The sequence below is a fragment of the Giraffa tippelskirchi genome, chromosome 6, assembly GCF_054371585.1.
Source record: "Giraffa tippelskirchi isolate mGirTip1 chromosome 6, T2T-mGirTip1v1.2.pri, whole genome shotgun sequence".
Taxonomy (NCBI): Eukaryota; Metazoa; Chordata; class Mammalia; order Artiodactyla; family Giraffidae; genus Giraffa; species Giraffa tippelskirchi.
In genome coordinates, this window is record NC_137280.1 from 130,150,748 (window position 1) to 130,169,190 (window position 18,443).

The following is an 18,443-nucleotide window of genomic DNA, read 5'->3' on the forward strand; positions in this document are numbered from 1 at the left end:
GTAACCACTTCCTATGATATTAATACAATAAGCCCAATGCAACTTGTTTTTCCCTCAGTATTTCAATTAATTGTTTTTTCAGTTGCACATCAAATAAAATAATATGCTTACATTTAGAGGCTTCCTTATACAAAACTCACATATCTTTAAACACAAAAAACATATTCAGTCTAGCAAGACATCTATTCAAAGAGAGAGACTGGAATTGAGACCGAGGGAACAGAGAATCCATGAATCCCAACTCACCTGTAATCCAAGGAAGCATAGGTTCATAGGCTCCTTTATTAAAATAGGCACAATCACTCACAATACTAAAATTATTTTCCTTTCTTTTTCTTTTTTTGGTCAAGCACATTTCATTTAATTTGCCAAGTTAAACCTAAGTAGCCTTTGTTTACTCTTGCCTGGAAAATCCCATGGACGGAGGAGCTTGGTAGGCTACAGTCCATGGGGTCGCTAAGAGTCGGACACGACTGAGCAACTTCACTTTCACTTTTCCCTTTCATGCACTGGAGAAGGAAATGGCAACCCACTCCAGTATGCCTGCCTGGAGAATCCCAGGGACGGCGGAGCCTGGTGGGCTGCTGTCTATGGGGTCGCACAGAGTCGGACACGACTGAAGCGACTCAGCAGCAGCAGCAGCAGCCTTTGTTTAGGCCTCAGGAAGGATTACTTTGATTTAGGGAGTAACTATAGCTATGCAGATCATCGAGGAAGCAACAAAAGAACCTAATTAAAGGCAAACAAATCAGTTGCCCCAAAAGAACCAAACAAATATGACATGATTATTAGCCATAGTAATCCTATTACTCCTAAGTCAATTACTACTACTACTACTATACCCTGATATAGTAGTATAGTAGTATTCAGTACCAATCATTGAAGGTCAGCAGCAGCAGCAGCATTTCAGAAGGTTTACCACTTTCCAGGCACTGTGCTATTAATATATATGTAAGATTTTCCTAGATTGTTTCCTTTGAGTATCTCACAATAAGCCTAGAAAGTAGGTACATTATTAGTTTCATTTTATAGATGAAGAAATGGGTTGAGCAACTGGCCAAAAGCACACAAGTAGCAAGTGGAAGAAATGGAAATCTAACTTAGCTAGTCTGACCTCAGAACATGTAATCTTATCTACTCTGCTATACTGCCTGCTCATAGCAGATAAACAATGATATGTACTTGATGATCTATCTCTAAAGGATCGTTCAGCTCTAACATTCTATGATTTGTCTTAATGAATCTGTAATAAAGCATTCAACTAGGTCCTGTAATCTCAAATTGTATGAAGCAAACTAAGGAAGCTCAATAAAATCTCTTCACATGATCTGAAAGTTAGAATTCAGGTTTCCTAGGATTATCAGAATTGGTCTTTCTCCACATAAAATCCTTCAAGAAATGCAAATTTTTTCTTGTCTGTCAGTCAATATCTAATATTTTTTCCTCATATGAAAAGAGATGACACAGACAATATCTAAAGACATTCCAGAAAGAATAAAAAAATAAATATGCAGTAGTGTTGGCTTGATCTTTAAACACAACTGGACTAAAGGCAAATCTGATAACTGCAGATTTCTGAGGGCGGAAAAAAAATTCTCTCCTTTAAAACACCTAAATTTAGTATAAATCAAATAACTATTTATAAATTATCAATATTAGCCTTGAAAAAATATTATTGGTGGCTAACTGAATATATCAAAGCTAAAAAAAATTATTTTAAGACCTATTTGTTCTTTATACAAAATACTGAGTGATCACAATCAAATCAAAATATTCTCATTTGTTCTTTTAAAATCATCATGCGAGTTCTTTTAAAAAAGCAAAACTGGCTGTCTAATTTACTCTTCTTTTTAAAGAAGAAAAACAGCTAACTCCATAATGGATGTAATAAAAAAGTTGCTACCTACTCCTTAGCCCTCATATATAACATGAAGTACACCTCATATAAGAAGCTTACTGACACTTTTGCATTAACCTGAAATACTCACAGCTTCTGGGAAACAGCAAACATCTGTTAAAAAACAAAAACAAAAAACAAAGTATGGTACAAACAATTTCTATTTGAGGCCTCAATAAGGAAAAAAAAATTTATTAGGTCCAGGAATTGAAGAAAACTTGGTATAGTTATGAGTACATGCAGAATTTGATGGTCAGAAATTAAATCTATTTAGGTCCAGCCTAAGGTTCTCAGAGCCTACCTATAGGCACAATCATAGTAGTAATATCCTCAGAAACCAGGATAAATCTCCTGTGCCTGTGTTTAATGAACTAAATAGATCATTGTATCACCAATATCTGCCCGTAGCCCATTTTCAGTAAGATGAATTTTCTTGTTCATGAGATCCACGTGGAAAACAGCATGCTCAGAAATGGGGGTCTTTTCAGCGTGCTCTTTTCCCAGGACAGGAACTCGCCGAGGCCCCAACACTGGATCATCAAATCTCATCAGTTTCACTTTGGAAAGGTCTACAGCAAAATAAAGTAGCAATACGAACATTTAATTACAGTCACTGGCTCAAACCCATGCCTGAGTCTCATAATTCATGTTTTAAACACACTCGTTGTCGTATCTTAAAAAATATTTTCATCAGGTTATTAAACAGGACCCAAACTCAGAAAGCAAAGATAAACCTAACAAATCTTCATCCTCTGTCAGCTTTTACCCAGATCAAAAACTGGCAGAACTTCTGTACAACACATCTTCTGGAATTATAAACCAAGGGGAGGGATTGAGTATATTTTTGAGCATTATCCTACATGCTCTCTCAAATAACTTTTAATACACTTCAATTAACCATTTTTCAGAACATTAAAAAGCCTAAAATAAATGGGTTTTTTTTCCTTTTCTTGTCTTTCTTCTTGGAATATTTAAAAGTGCAAGAACTGTAGCTTTCTTTTGGAAGATAATTTTGGAAAAAGAATTACTACTCTGAGAAACAGCATTACCAGATTCTTGTTTTGCTTAAATGATGAAAAGTGTATTAACAAACTGATGAAAGACAAGGAAAGGAGAAGAACAGGGGAAAAGGGCACAGACTTTAGAATTTTGAGCTTCTGGATGAGCTCCAACCCTCCCCCGCTTGAGACTTTCCTGATCTGCTCTTGTGCAAGCTGATAAGACGGCTCCTGGCAAAGAAAGCGCTTGTCCCTTGAACAAATTTATGATGCAACAATCCTGCCAACAACTGAGCCCAAAAGAAATGTATTTATTTCAGCAATACTGAGACTTTTCAACATCAAATGGTTTTATTTTACAAGGTGGAAAAACAACATAAATGACTACAAATGCTGATTCTGGGCTTACTGCTCATTCTAAGCATAGCATGGCCAGTTTACGCTTAACTTGATCTACAGAAACTGAAGATATCTTCTGACTTATTTCCCACTCTTTTCTAAAGTAGATTGTTGGGTGGTCCGTGAGCTACACTCCCTCATGCTGCCTTGAGACTATGACTCTTAGCATGAGAGGGATAAGATTTTAAAAAAAGATAAAAGGAGACATTAATGCAGCTGGCAGCTATTCGAGGAGTACAAGTTATCCAGGCATTCTATTATCCTTGAGAAACAAAGACTAAAGGATGACAAGCTTAGAGTAGGGATCTCAGGGTTTACAGAGCAATTACCTGCAACTACCATGAAGGCAATTCTGCTTAAGAGTCTTTACAGAGGTTCTGCAGAGGCCATATAATCTACCCCCAGATACAGCACAAGCCCTGAAAATTAAAATGAGAAAGGAGCAGGCCCAGCCTTCATGACAGCCATGGTCTTATTTGAGCGGAAGAACACAATTTACTTTAATAGCTATTGTAATTCAACATGCACATCAGTGGTATCAAATTATCTTCTTACAGAAGCAATGACAAGTCCTGCCAGCAGATTTTATGCACAAGGCCTTTTACTGCAGATATGCCTCTGTCTCTCTGTCTCAATCTCTCTGAAACAGACCTCCCTCATCATTCCAAGCAATTCTGAATCAAACTATTTCAAAGAAGCCTTAATACCCCAATCAGGCTCCTAAGTGACAAAACACACCTGCTTTGATGTTTCCCCATGTACTTCATTACTGCAAATAAAATTCTTGGGGCTTTCTTAGTGGCTTTACTATCTTTTCTTATCCCAGACCTGTCTTATCATTGAAAATGTTGAAATTTAAGTCTGCAGCTACACAAGATTTAAGGCACTTAGAGAAAAGATGAGAATGATTGAAAGTCCCTAGGGATTGATAATGCGAAATGGAGCTTTTCACCTCCGAATTATTAGTTCATATGTGGCAAGGGTTTTGAGTGATTTAAAGTCATTATCATCAAATAGTTACTCCACAGCCTTTGTGGAGTGAAATGATGATTTTAGTTCCTAGTTCCTCCTGGACCTAGATCATAATCACCCTCAATACAATTGGCACTAATTGGACAACTTGCTGGCTATCATAGCAGACAGAGAAGTATGTTATTGAATTTCACTCCTTTCTCATTTCACATACTCAGTTCCCTTAGATATCAAAGTATCCTGAGGGCTTTTGGAAAAGTCTTAAGTTTAGAGCTCTTCTGTAGATACTTGGAGGAATATCAATTGCAAACTCCCCCTAATGTTTCTCTATCTATCTTCCAAAATTCACACCAGCTACTAATATCAAACTTAAAGCACTTTACAATAACATTATTCACAGCTAGAATAACAAAGGAAGTAAGAATTATGCCAGAAGCTCAGTGAGAAAAGACAAGCTAAAGAAAACATACCAGAACAAGTCCCAAAGAACCTAGTCAGTGCTGTATCTGAGAGTATTTAAAGGGAAATCAGGTTTAACATTATATTATATAATCCAATTTCCAATACAAGAATAAAGCCTCTTATGCACTACAACCTCATAATTATCCTATCCAGTGGGTGCACACAAATACCTATTTTTGTTAGAAGCTATTATACTATTCTTCAGAGTTAAGAGTTCTTCCCGTTACAAAATTTTCTCATGACTAATATATGCAATATAAAACAGCAAAAAGGAAGGTTACAAAATGGCTTCCTGTATGTTCACACTTCAAAATTGTCAAGTTCTGCTTTTTGTGGCCTATAAGTAGCAAGGATGGCACTATCATCCTACAGTACCTGGTTTATTGAGGGAAAATGCTAACTGTCTGCAACATAGATAAACCTTGAAAACATTTTGCTAAGTGAAATAAGACAGACACGAAAGGACAATATTATATGATTCCACTTACACAGGTACCTAGAAGAGTCAAATACACAGAATAAAAGAGCTCTTGCCAGGGACTAGAAGGAGGAAGAATGGGAAGTTATTGTTCAATGGATAGAGTTTCAGTTTGGGATGATGAAAAAGTTCTAGAAATGGATAATGTGATGGTTGCACATCAATGTGAATGTATTTAATGCTATTGAACTACACACTTAAAAAAATGATTAAGGTGGTCAATACTATGGTTTGTATATTTTAGCACAATTTTTTTTTAATGTCTACAAAAAAACAAAAAATCCCCAGTCCTAACATATTGCTGGTACACAGTGAAACAAGTTACCAGTGTTTGCCTCGTGCAAGTACACACGTTCCCTTCACCCTCACAGGGCCCATCCAAACAATTTTTTCTCCATAAAATCACCCCTGATCACCACAGCTGGAAATAAATTAGCTCACCTTTCTCTCTGCTGTAAATGGTATCTGGACCTCTCTTACTGTACTCAGCAGTTTCTCCTTAGATTATGATTATGTACTTCCATAGTTAAGTCCCTACTCCTTCAGGAGATGCACTCTCCTAGTGAACAGTACTTTGTGGACCCCTCAAAGCCCCTAGTACCTACACAGGAGTCTTTACATACACACTTATCTCTATACACACACCACACACACTAGTCTCTCAAAAATTTCGAGATAACAAAAAATGCATGGCAAAATGAATTCCACAGGGCTATTTTAAGTCTTCTATGTAAATGGAACATTGTTACCCTGAATATAGTTTCAAAAATTAGGTCACTGTATGGGATTTGTAAATCTTTTCAGGAAATTTTTATACTGATGGTATGTGGCCCAATCAACTCTTGATTGTCATCAAGAAGAGAAGGGAGAGATCATGCAAAACATTAATTTGTCTTCATCATTTGGAAGAAAAATAATTCAGAAACACACTAACTCCCTTCATGCTCTTCTCAGCGTAAGATCAGCTGAGTGATCTAAAAAAAGAACTACAAATTATTATATCAAATCTAATCATAAAAGATATAGACTTAATCTTGCTAATAAATTAAGATTATTTACATATTTTACCCAGAGGCATATTGTCTAAAAGAAAGAATATGAGCTTTGCAGACAGAGACCTGTGTTTGAATCGTTTGAATTACAGCTCTAAGATTTGCTAGCTGTATGAAATTTGTAAGTTATTTAGCCATTCAAACCTCCATTTCATCATCTGCAAAAGGGGAATAATACCCTCAATGTTAGAGAGCTGTAAAAGGATTAAATGACTAACACATGGCAGACATGCAAAAACTTTTATTCTTTTTCTCTTCCTTCCCCAGGAATAGATTCAGCCAAGCAGGTTAATTTGGAATATTAAGGGAATATGTTGCTCAATTCTGAATATCTCTGAGAGATGGAAATTGCTTGTTACAATTTTAAAGCTAAATGGAATCTTGGTACTTCCCTGCTTGTTCAGTGGCTAAGACTATGCTGCCAATGCAGGGGGCCCAGGTCCAATCCCTGGTCAGGGAATTAAGATCCTACATGGTGCAACTAAGACCTGAAGCAGCCAAATCAATCAATCAGTATTTTTTTTTAAAAAAAGCTAGATGGAAAAAAAAAAAAAAGCTAGATGGAATCCTGGAAAAACATGTAATCCAGTGTTCTCATTTTATTAAAAGAGAAATCAATTTAAAGCTTAAGTGACATGGCCAAGTCACCAAGCTACCTAGTCACAAGGTCCCAAAAGAGAAGATAGGTGCCCTGATTCTGTGTCCAATATTCTTTCCACATTACATGACTGTCTCTAAGCAAGCGAGTTACTATTCTTTCTTCCCGCTGCTTAGAACTCACAAATCCATGAGCTACTGCCAAATGCGCACTTCAGGGAAGCCATTTACCTTTGATTCCTCGGTCCACTTTCATTAAACGCCTGAGTACAGAATCACGGTTATCTCCTTGCCTGATTTCAATTTTGGTTGAGAAGTGGCCACTGAATGGTTGAGGATTCCGTAGGGAAACTAATACACCAGGCTAAGAAAATAAAGCGAAAATGACTATTATTAGAAACCAAATCTGAATATTGCTGAGAGAGGAGTATCTGCTAGACTTTTAATGTCCAAGGAAATACAGACTTAATTCTGCTATTTTAAAATCAAGATGAAAGGATACTCAAGTATGAAAGAAAAGATGTACAAAAGCTCATGCTTATAACCAAATGCCTATATAAGAGTGACTATGAGTATACATATCTGTACTGATGATGGATAGTAACAACGATTCTATTTTCTCTTCCACAACTACCACCGTTAACTGAATTCCTACTAGGTACCAGATGATGGTACTTTATAGACATCATTCCTATATCCTGAAAAGCAGTTCCTTAAGACCCCTTTTCACAGATGAAAAGCTGAAAAAAAGAAAGATTAATAAAGCAGCCCAAGGTCACATAACTAGAAAGAGACAGAGCCTCACATTTACTGAGCATAAACTCAGTTCTACACCATACTACTTTCCACAATGTATAAGCTATATAGTTAAAGACAATACTCATTATTTTAAGTGAAAGAAGTTAACTGAGCGTTATGAAACGTAAATACATAGTAGCTTAAGGGAATGGTTGAAAGTAGCTTGAAATAAACACATTTGTATAGGGAACACTATTTCATGTACCTATCTCCATGGCTCAAATGACTGTACTTTTAAAGCCACTATATCTTAATGTAATGAGACTATTTATAATCTGATGATAAATTCAGGAGGTCTGCATGATCATCATTATGCATGATAATCATTCTTTCAAAAGAGAATTTTTCTGTTTGCTGGGTTTTTGATGAAATGTGGTAAGAGTAACAGGATCTATGTAAGTCTTCTGCTTATTAAGAAAAGTAGGGCATTTCATGAACTCTCACAATGGCACTCCACCAGACTTTACCAAATGCTGCCATTCTGAATGGATTCTTTAAGAGTTAATAAATACAATCTCCTCAAACTCCAAAACCTATTTATCTTCACCAATAATGGTCCCCAAATAAATTTAAAAAGCATTACCAGCAAAATAGGAAATTATTCATCAATCTGGTTTATGCCAGAAGCCAAAACTCTTAAATAACATTATCAAACCAAAACTCATCTGAGATATGAAAGCTCCCTCTCTCTGTTTAAGTCTCACATTTCAATGTCTACTATCTTTTTTTAAGTCAGGTTTTGAAAATCATATTCTTATTTTTAAAATCACAAGCAACATCTGATGCTAACCATAACACTAGAGTAAGAAAAAGTGAGGATTGGACTAACCAGGGAATTAGAGGACCTGAAATCCAGTCCCACTACTGACCAACTATGTGGCCTAAGTCAAACTAATCATTTAACTTCTCTGGACCTCACTTTGCTTCCATCTTCAAAATGATGGGTTTTGATGTAAAGCTCTCTAAGGTCTCTTCCAGCTTTAAACCGCAATGATTCAGTGAGATTCTTTCAACTTACTTCTGTTCTAAAAACATTAAGTGGTTTCCCAGGACAGCAATCTTCCCTGATTTTATCTTCTGCTTCAGAGGCAAATTTGACTTCTATATGTTCTAGCTAAATAGAGAAGGAAAAAATGGAAGTCATTAGTATCACTTAATATGATTAAAATTAATCATCACTTCATTTCACCAAATAGCAAAACCAGGTTCTCCACCTGACATGAAATGATCTGTGCAATTTTATTATTTTCCATATAAACATTAAATGAAATCTATAATCAATTATTTAACACTCATCTTGCATGTCTCATAGTATGTTATCTATATAATCATGTTTACCATCTTCTATAAGGAAATCTGACATTTACCTGCTGCCTATGAGAAAACAATAAAGAGGATAAAAGGCTTTCACTCAAATAAATGGAAAAGCTCAAAGTGAAAGTAGCTTAGTCGTGTCCGATTCTTTGTGACCCCATGGACTATAGAGTCCATGGAATTCTCCAGGCCAGAATACTGGAGTGGGTAGCCGTTCCCTTCTCCAGGGGATCTTCCCAACCTAGGGATCGAACACAGGCCTCCCGCATTGCAAGCAGATTCTTTACCAGCTGAGCCACCAGGGAAGCCCAAGAATATGGGAGTGAGTGGTCGATCCCTTCTCCACTGGATCTTCCCAACCCAGGAATCAAACTGGGGTCTCCTGCATTGCAGGCAGATTCTTTACCAGCTGAGCTTCCAGGGAAGCCCAGAAAAGCTCAAGATATGTAGCAAATTGCATATATCTGAATATAAGATGACCCTAAATAAAAAGTGCTCCCACTGTCCCAATGAAAATATCCAAGCAGTGTTTTGACTTCCATGAATATATATGAACATTTAGAAATACATAAAATAGATGTCTACTAATACCTAATTATGCATTTATAATTGTTGCTGTTGTTTGTAACTAAATTATGTCTAACTCTTTGCAACCCCATGGACTGTAGCCTGCCAGGCTCCTATGTCCATGGGATTTCTCAGACAAGAATACTGGAGTAGGTTGCCATTTCTTTCACCAGGGGATCTTCCTGACCCAGGGATCGAAACTGTGTCTCTTGTTTAGCAGACAGATTCTTTGGGAAACCCACACACTTATAATTACATGACATAAAATATTTACTTAGAAATTATTGTTTCTTTCATTCCCATATTTCATAAAACAATTTTATTCAAATCTAAATCTGTTCTGTTTTTGTGCTTAGTCGCTCAGTTGTGTTGGACTCTTTGAGACCCCATGGACTTAGCCCACCAGGCTCCTGTGTCCACAGGGATTCTCCAGGCAAGAATACTGGAGTAGGTTGCCATGCCCTCCTCCAGGGGATCTTCCCAACCTAGGGAACAAACCCTGGTCTCCCGCATAGCAGGAAGATTCTTTATCGTCTGAGCCACCAGGTTTTCATTATTATTAGAACCACTTTTGGAGTCCTCTAACAATTTTCTATAGAAAATTATCTTTCCTTCTTCCTAAGTTGAATGAGAGACAGCATTTTTAGAATCTATATATTAAACTGTCACTGGTGCAGGAAGATGGGATGGGGAGAAACTCAAATATGTAAAAGCTACTGGTAATGTTCTGGTTCCTGAGTTGGGCAGTAGATTCATGGATGTTCATGTATTACTAACTAGGAAAAAAAAGGGCCAAACATGGACCACTGATAATATATCATGAATCAAGAATTTTAATTAATCCAAATCTGTCAATCTGAGGTTTTAAAGGGAGGTGGGAAAAAGAAGCAATTCAGAGCATCTCATAATATAAGAGATTTTGAAAGTATATGAATATAAGGTCTCGTCCTCATTTTGAAGAGAAAACTTAGGCATATACAGTTAGTATTTTAGATACAGAATAATTGATAAGTGAAATAAGATAATAGATGATTTCTTCTTCCCGTAACTTCTATACTACCCATTCTCTTTCCCCCTACAATATATTTGGCAAGGGTACTAAACAGGGAAGATGAAGTTTTTAAAAAGGCTTATTATAAAACAAAAGAACTGGATTGTTTACTATAGTCGGTTAGTTATTATAACCCCAGGCCCCTCTTACCTCAAGAGAGTTGGTCAGGTAAACTATGTTCTCCATGAGCACTGCCTGTTCATCAAATTCTAATTGCAAATCCAGAACATGAGGTCCCATCTTCTCCAGATTTTCCTAACAGCCAAAATGGTTTTGAAAAACAAAGTCACATTAAGAATATGTTGAAAAGAACATATTTCCGCCAAAGCAATCAGTCTCTCAAGTGATAAAATCTTTAAATTTGAACAGTTAAAGGAAAGGCCTTGGACTCATGGTTTCCCTTATCTATGTTTGCTCGCTAATGAAATTACTAGCTGAGAGAAATTATCATTTAAAGTACAATAAGATTAAGACAGCATGGAGGTTTTCAGAGGACAGGTTTTCAGACTTATAAAATACGATTTCATCATTGTTTATTTAGCCTGACTTAACACGCAGATCCAAAGAATTTGCTTTGACAAGGAATCAAACAAGTCTGTTAAAATATTCCTTAGTTAACTAAAAAAAAAAAAATTAAATTAAAAGTTTCTAAGGTACCACATCAATAAGACTATTTCAAGGAATAATAAATTAATAATAACCAGACATAGTGTAGCATGGATGCATATACAAGCATATGTAAACAGAAAGCCAGTGAGAATTTGTTTTATGACTCAGGGAACTCAAACTGGGGCTCTGTGATAACCTAGAGGGGTGGTAATGGGTGGGAGGCAGGAGGGAGACTTAAGAGGGAGGTATGTATGTGCACCTATGGTTGATTCATTTTGATATATGACAGAAATCAAACCAATATTATAAACCAATCATTGATCAATTAAAAATAAATATTAAAATAATAAGAGTACCAAAATGAAATAAATAAATAAATAACCAAACAAAAAAAAAATCCCTATAAAATTTAAAATATCTTAAAAACTTGATTTAAATGGGTACTCGGGTAATCCTATAACATAAAAAACCATTTCTTTAAAAAAAAAATTCCTTATTCTTAATTTTCTTTAACATTAAATAAAATATTTGCTGCTCAAGATTCAACCTTCAAGACTTAAGCTCAAATGCACAAATATAGCTAACCTGCCTAGAACATGTGTCATTTACTTATGTGAAAGTGGCCTGACCTGATTCTTGGCGCTCATACCATCATTTATCATCCAAGTTGTTTCTTTTCCCATAAACTGCTAGAAAATCGTTCTTATTCCCAGATTTATTAAATACTTTTTAAAGTTTCAAACCACTAATTTGCCTGGAAAATCACCAATATTACTGAAAAAATATTTTACTACTTGAAAATTTTAACACTGGTTTTTCAAAAAGCCAACCCTTGACTCTAACATCATTTAAAATCGATTTTACTGGATTCTGTAAAGCATGTCATCAAAATTTATTGCCTGTGCAATGAACAATGGGATATTTTGTTGATTCCCACATTGACAATGGATCTGACATTGGCCCAATGGCACTAGCTGAGAACCAATGAATTATGAGTATACCCACAAACATAACTTGATTAGTGTAGGTCAAGTCAAGATTCTAAATTATTTCTGAAACTTCAAATACCAGAAGGCTCAGACAGTCGACTATGTGTCCTTAGGAAAGCCTTTTAATTCTCCTAGAAGCAATTTACTCTAATACAGAACAAGCTACGAGTTTTGCTTTCTTATCAGGAAGGCATCTATAGCCTCCAAGATTCAAGAATTAATCTAAAGTATAATAACCATTACACACTTAATAGGGCAGAAAACACTGATTAACTTTTTTTTTAATTTACTGAGCCTATTTTTTGACAGGTAGTATGAAAATGTGTTATATGTATTGACTCATTTACTCCTCACAGCACTCCTAAAAGGTAGATTCTATTAATTTCCTATTTATAGATGAAAAACCTTGTGGCCCAGAGAATTCAAGCAATTTTTCTAAGGCCTCCAAACTAAGAAGTAACAGAAAACAGGATTGGGGTCAAGATTTGTCTGCCCTCAGAGTCTGGGATCTTAAGCAACATTCAGTTTTCTTTCTGTTTCTCTGTCAAGAAATCCAATAGGTCAGCTATCTATATGAAGAAAACTAAGAGTCTAACCCAAAGGTTCTCAATGTGTGTGTGCTTAGTCACTCAGTTGTGTCCGACTCTTGCGACCTCATAGATTGTAGCCTGCCAGGTTCCTGTCTATGGGATTCTTCAGGCAAGAATACAGGAGTGGGCTGCCATTTCCTTCTCCAAGGAATCTTCCTGACCCAGGAACCAAACCCGAGTCTCTTGCATTGCAGGCAGATTCTTTACCAAATGAGCTACAAGGGAAGCCCTCAATGGGGAAGCTGGAACCGGGGGGGGGGGGGGGGGGGGGGGGGGGGGCAGACAACCAGGAGATAAATGTCTCCAATGTCTGGAGACATTTAAGTGTCATAACTTGAGTTGGGGAGGGAGAAATTCTACTGGCATCCAGTGGGTAGAAGTCAAGACACTGTTAAGCATCCTGTAGTGCACAGGAGAACAGCCTTCCAAGAACTATCCAACCTAAAATACAAATAGAGCCATTATTGAGAAACCCTGGTCTAACCGCTATAAACATTTATCCTGTTAATAAGTTAAACCTATACAAATGTAGAATCCTGTTTCCAGTAACAGGATCTAGTAAAAAGACCCTAATGGAAGCCAAAGAATATGCTTCTTCCTTAAACTGAAAAGAAGAGCAGGTAGAACATGAAGAGAATCATTTAGTGCAGTAATTCTAAACCAATTTTTCTTCCACAACACATATTTTAACACACTCAGCAATTCCACAGGTAAAACCCAAATATGATCACTCATTTCCACAACCACTGATTGAAAAGTGTTATTTTAGCAGATTTCCTGAGAGAGATCCTGCCCAAAGTTTTCCTCTTCCTTCTACTATCCTAGCTAACCATTACCCATGTAATCACAGTTGCACAAGATCCACAGCTTACCTTAATCATGGCAACAAATGGCATCACTTTCTTCATGTATTTCTTCAATTCTGGCAAACTGCCTAGTTCACCAGCGATGACTTTGTTATCAGGCAACTTTCCACTGTTGTTCTAAAAAAGAGTGGGAGAGGAATATGAGGAAAAATGTTTTTAAAATAATGTAAGATAGTAGATATGCCTGTAAGAAGCCAGACATGAAACAGTGGCCACCAGCCTGACAGAGAAGAGCAGAAGAGGGGGCACACTCCAGCATCATGGGGAAGTGAAAAGTAAATGAATAATACAGAAAAGAGTCTCCTGTTTCCTCTAAATTCAAAGGACACATGTGTTTTAGGACAGAGGAGACAAGCAAGTGCATCATGCAGAGTATTTAATTTTTCCTTACACTAATGACACTTTTAGGATCGTAACATTAGTCTTACCTGGTGATAAAATGGTCTATAATGATCTCATTTGTCTTTAAACTTCTAAAAGCAATTCATTAGTCAGAGCAAAATGAAAATTATACAACTATCATACAAGATGTATATAATTTCTGTTTTTGAACACTCTTCCTTATAAACTGTTACCACAAATGTGAAAAAGAATATAATTTCTTTAAAACAATAAAAATAATAATATAATTAAAATAATAATAACTTCTATCTACCTAAAAGTATCATAAGCACTAACATGCACACAGTCCCAAATGTGTGGCCTAAATTTAAATTCACTCCTACAAACATCAACAGAGGAGTAATAAAGCAAGTGGCCTTTTCAGAGTTTTGGATGACCTATTTTCTCCTTATAAAAGGATTGCACCAAAGCCAAGGTTTGGGAATAAATCTAAAAGAAAAGTAACATATAGTAAGATTTCCAATAATCTATTGACATTCAATTCTAACCTTTACTAGAGTACACAGGAAAAAATATTTTCTCCACTGGCAAAAATGTTGCTTTAGGAAGAGAAAAGGAGAGGGTGAGACACATTCCTTTTCCCTATGTCACCGAAAAAGTGTCATACTAAACAAAAGAACATTCTTCTGGATTATAAACTGACACTTTTAGTTCTTTAGGATAAAAACAAATGATAATTTTAAAGGAAGCTGGTCATTCCAAATAATGTCAAAAGATGATGCTGATTTCAAACTATATAATCTAGTCAATGAATAGAAGAAAAAATATAACTTTTAAAAGAACAGTGGTGATGAGTCTTGTTTAATACCTGGGATAGTCCAAACCACACTGAATTCTTCTGCTGCTTCCTTGAAAATGCTGATACGAGTATATAAACCACTGAGGCATAATTTCATTTTTCTGACTACCAAAGTAGCTTTTACTCTTTTACTTACCATAAGTCAAAAATCTATAAGCAGACTTTATAAGCTACTTTCTCTTTCTATTACACACAATCAAAGGAAGAAATACTTCTCTATAAAAACAGGTTCACACAGAATATGAAAACACTTGCTCTTCTCTTTCCATCAAGTCTTACAAATCTAAAAATTCTCATAAGTATTTCTTGGGTAACTACAAAAAGTAGTGAGACAAAACTGCAATAAAGGTCTAGAAAATCAAAGCTATGGACTTCTCCTTTATATTATCACTTTATGCTTTGGCCACAATCCCTATTGTGTCTTTCTCAAGTGCATCTCAATGGTTTCTGTCCACCAATAACTATTCTTTATAACATAGGCAAAAATTCCACAACATATACTTTGTTTCCATATTTTGAACATGAAAGGAAAAAGATAGGTAAATTTTTTTCTTTAGGAAAACCTAGAATTAAGTTTAAATAGTGAGTTTCCTTCAAATATAACTATCATATTTAATAGCGATTTACCTGACAGTCTAAAAAAAAAAACACACCAAACTCTCCATTTCTACTGATAATTATCAAACTGGACACTTTCTTTTAAATTACTCAAGCACCAAGCTTCAAATTTTTTAAACATCATAATGTTAAGATTTCGTGAATACCAGTGTTCAAGGCACAACGAAACCAAAAGGCAAACCTAGTTCTTTTGCTTCATAATTTTAACCAATATATGAAAAAGTTCCACATCTCTTATTACATACTACTAGATTCAGCATTTTTGTATGAAAGTTTCAGAAATGAAACAGCTTTTCCCTCAGCATCCATTTAAGAGCCACAAAGGACACTCCATATCTAAAGGTAATTAAACAAAGATGCCATTCTTCCTTCCCCTAGACATTGCCAACATCCTAAAAACAAAAATGATTGTGTGCCTAAGCAGTACACAACACTGCTCAGAGGGGAATGTCTACTGAGAATTACCTCAAAGTGATTACGTAGAACTGACAGGGTGATGTGTTGCCAAGACGGATAGTTCTTTGCCACATAGATGGTGCAATGTGAAGGCTTCTCAGGGGGCTGCTTGTCAGTCTTCTACAGGGCAGAAGAAAGGAAAAAAACATCTGCTTACTTTCATATACACCAAAAATGAAATCCACTTTCAGTGTATACCATTTACTCCCTTTAACATAAAAAAAAATATTATAGAACTGCATTAATAATGAAAGTAGCCCTACACGTTTTAATGAAAGTTGTCTTTATCTTCATTACTATTAAATGTTATTTGACCAATAACTTTTAAGTAATGACTCTTTAAAAAAAAATGACTTCACCTTCCCTTTAGCGGGCATCATATAGTTCTTGAGTCGTAGTCTAAGGTCATGTGCTACTTCCATGAGATACTGTGAGGAACGTATCAAGCTTTCATCCACAGGACCTGCCAGAGGCCATGAAGCAGTCATAATTGAGTCGGGCTTAAAAAAAAAAAGGTTCAGTGAGATTAGACAACACAACTATTTTATGATTCTTGGTTAGTTTCATACCAAGGCTACCATCTGTAACTGTGTGCTCAAAGTTCAAACCTGACTACACAGAACACACTTTCAGCCCCTGATCTAATGTTCCCTAGAATTCAAGCTGTGAAGTCTGACTCTACATTCTTAATTAGCATCTATTTGTACAAGCATATTAATACCCACACACATATGCTCACTTTCAAAGAAAATTATGTAATGCTAATTTGCCTACATTTAATCATTATTATATAAATTATACACACTCTCAGTTTTTACCCTATTAATACATCTAGTACTGAAAGTATGGCTATTTGGAATATATTTCATGAACACATTTTTGCATTGTTCACACACTGAAAAATACAAAAGAGCTTGGCTAATAAGGCTGGAAAGGAGTTATTAAACCAGCCAATCTGTTTATCTGCAAGCCTGAGAGAAATAATTAAATTTACCTTCACAGTAAGAATGCTAATATAATATCCCTGAATATGCAGCCCTATATATGCCAGGAATTTTATATAAAAAAAGAATATTTATGCAAATATACACTTCTACCTTTGTTTATAAGCAGTTCATAACAGTTATATATATCTTTCTCAATATTTTCACCTTTTAAAACAAACAGCTAGAAAAACAATATTAGTTATACATATACTAAAATATATATTTGTATTCGAATGTATTATAACATTTCCTAATAGGAAGGTGATAAACAACACACACAAAGTCACATGTTTTTAAAATATACATAGTGTGTATAAAAATAAAGACTCATACATGATGTTTCTATCTAAAAAGGAGACAGCTTCAATTTAAGCTGCTGTAGTAATTATGAGATGATGAACCCAACATTATATTTAACAGTACTCTTTTTCAGTCTTTTTCTTGTAAGTAACATTATTACCACAACATTTATTTAATGAGACCAAAATCAAAACACCCAGAACATCTTAAATGCATAACAATGAGCCCAAAATCAAAACCACCCAGAACATCTTAAACGCATAACGCTACCTTTCCCAGGAGTGTCCAGATGTGCTCACACAAATGTGGGCAGAATGGGGCCAAGAGAAGTGTCTGAACTTCAATAAACCGGAACACGAGGTCTCGGTGCATCCCTTCTATGGCCAATTCACGGTACTTATCTTTCGCGGCCTATAAAATTTGGAATTATTTATCATTTCTCTCCCCCTACTTCTTTGAAATAATATTATAGGAAAAAAATTCAGTATCTCTATTTTAATGCATTTTTAAGTACTTAGTCTTCAAAAATTTCATAATGAACTTCTGAAAAGGTTTTACTTTATTTTTAAGATTCTGAAAATAAATGTGTATCAATCCTTAGGTCCATAACAATAAATTATTTAAATCTATACATCTTTGATGACCTTTGCTATTAAACATTTCTTTTTAAGCACTTCTTAGCCATTTAGGATTCTTTAGGGGGATTGTTTGTTCACATTCGTTGGTTATTTTTCTTTGGACATTTGTATTTTTTTTTGATGTGTCAAAAATCCTAAAATACAGACTGTAAATAATTTGCCAATTAACTGTGTATTTTTAAGATGATTTCAGTTGTGATCTTCTTATCTGTATTGCCAAATTCATCAGTATTTTTTTTATTGTTCCTTTCTTTTGTTTTTATGATTAGGAAATCTCTTAATTACAAGATGAAATAAATGTTTGATTAACCCTGTTTTTGAGTAAAAAAAAAAAAAGTATCAATCCTAACAAAAGAATATTGCACTTTTATATTATTAATTCTCAAAAAAAACCCTGAAAAAGACATTTTGTAATGGACATAAAAATTGAATAATTTAAACTATGTACTAAAGGTGAATGCTCTAAGTAACATATATTAAGTATTAATAAGCCTATAAATTGATACACTGATATGCTCAGCACTTATCCTTATTTAACGATGTCTCTGAAAACCAAATTACATAAATCCCAATGTGATATTCTACAAAACTGATTGAGAAAAGCT

General features: G+C 35.2%; 1 protein-coding gene across 3 annotated transcripts in view; it reads right to left on the reverse strand.

Moving 5' to 3' along the window:
- Nucleotides 1-2,073: 2,073 nt before the first annotated feature.
- The window catches only part of LARS1 (leucyl-tRNA synthetase 1), an 80,117-nt gene continuing 63,747 nt past the window's right edge, over nucleotides 2,074-18,443 (reverse strand). For all 3 annotated transcript variants that reach the window (XM_081504996.1, XM_081504998.1, XM_081504997.1), the window contains exons 25-32: nucleotides 17,471-17,611; nucleotides 16,274-16,414; nucleotides 15,924-16,034; nucleotides 13,646-13,756; nucleotides 10,736-10,840; nucleotides 8,672-8,767; nucleotides 7,087-7,219; nucleotides 2,074-2,466 (exon numbers count right to left, since the gene is read on the reverse strand). In XM_081504996.1, coding sequence (XP_081361122.1) covers nucleotides 2,261-2,466; nucleotides 7,087-7,219; nucleotides 8,672-8,767; nucleotides 10,736-10,840; nucleotides 13,646-13,756; nucleotides 15,924-16,034; nucleotides 16,274-16,414; nucleotides 17,471-17,611 — 1,044 coding nt within the window. In that variant the 3' untranslated portion in view covers nucleotides 2,074-2,260. The remainder of the gene's footprint in view (nucleotides 2,467-7,086; nucleotides 7,220-8,671; nucleotides 8,768-10,735; nucleotides 10,841-13,645; nucleotides 13,757-15,923; nucleotides 16,035-16,273; nucleotides 16,415-17,470; nucleotides 17,612-18,443) is intronic.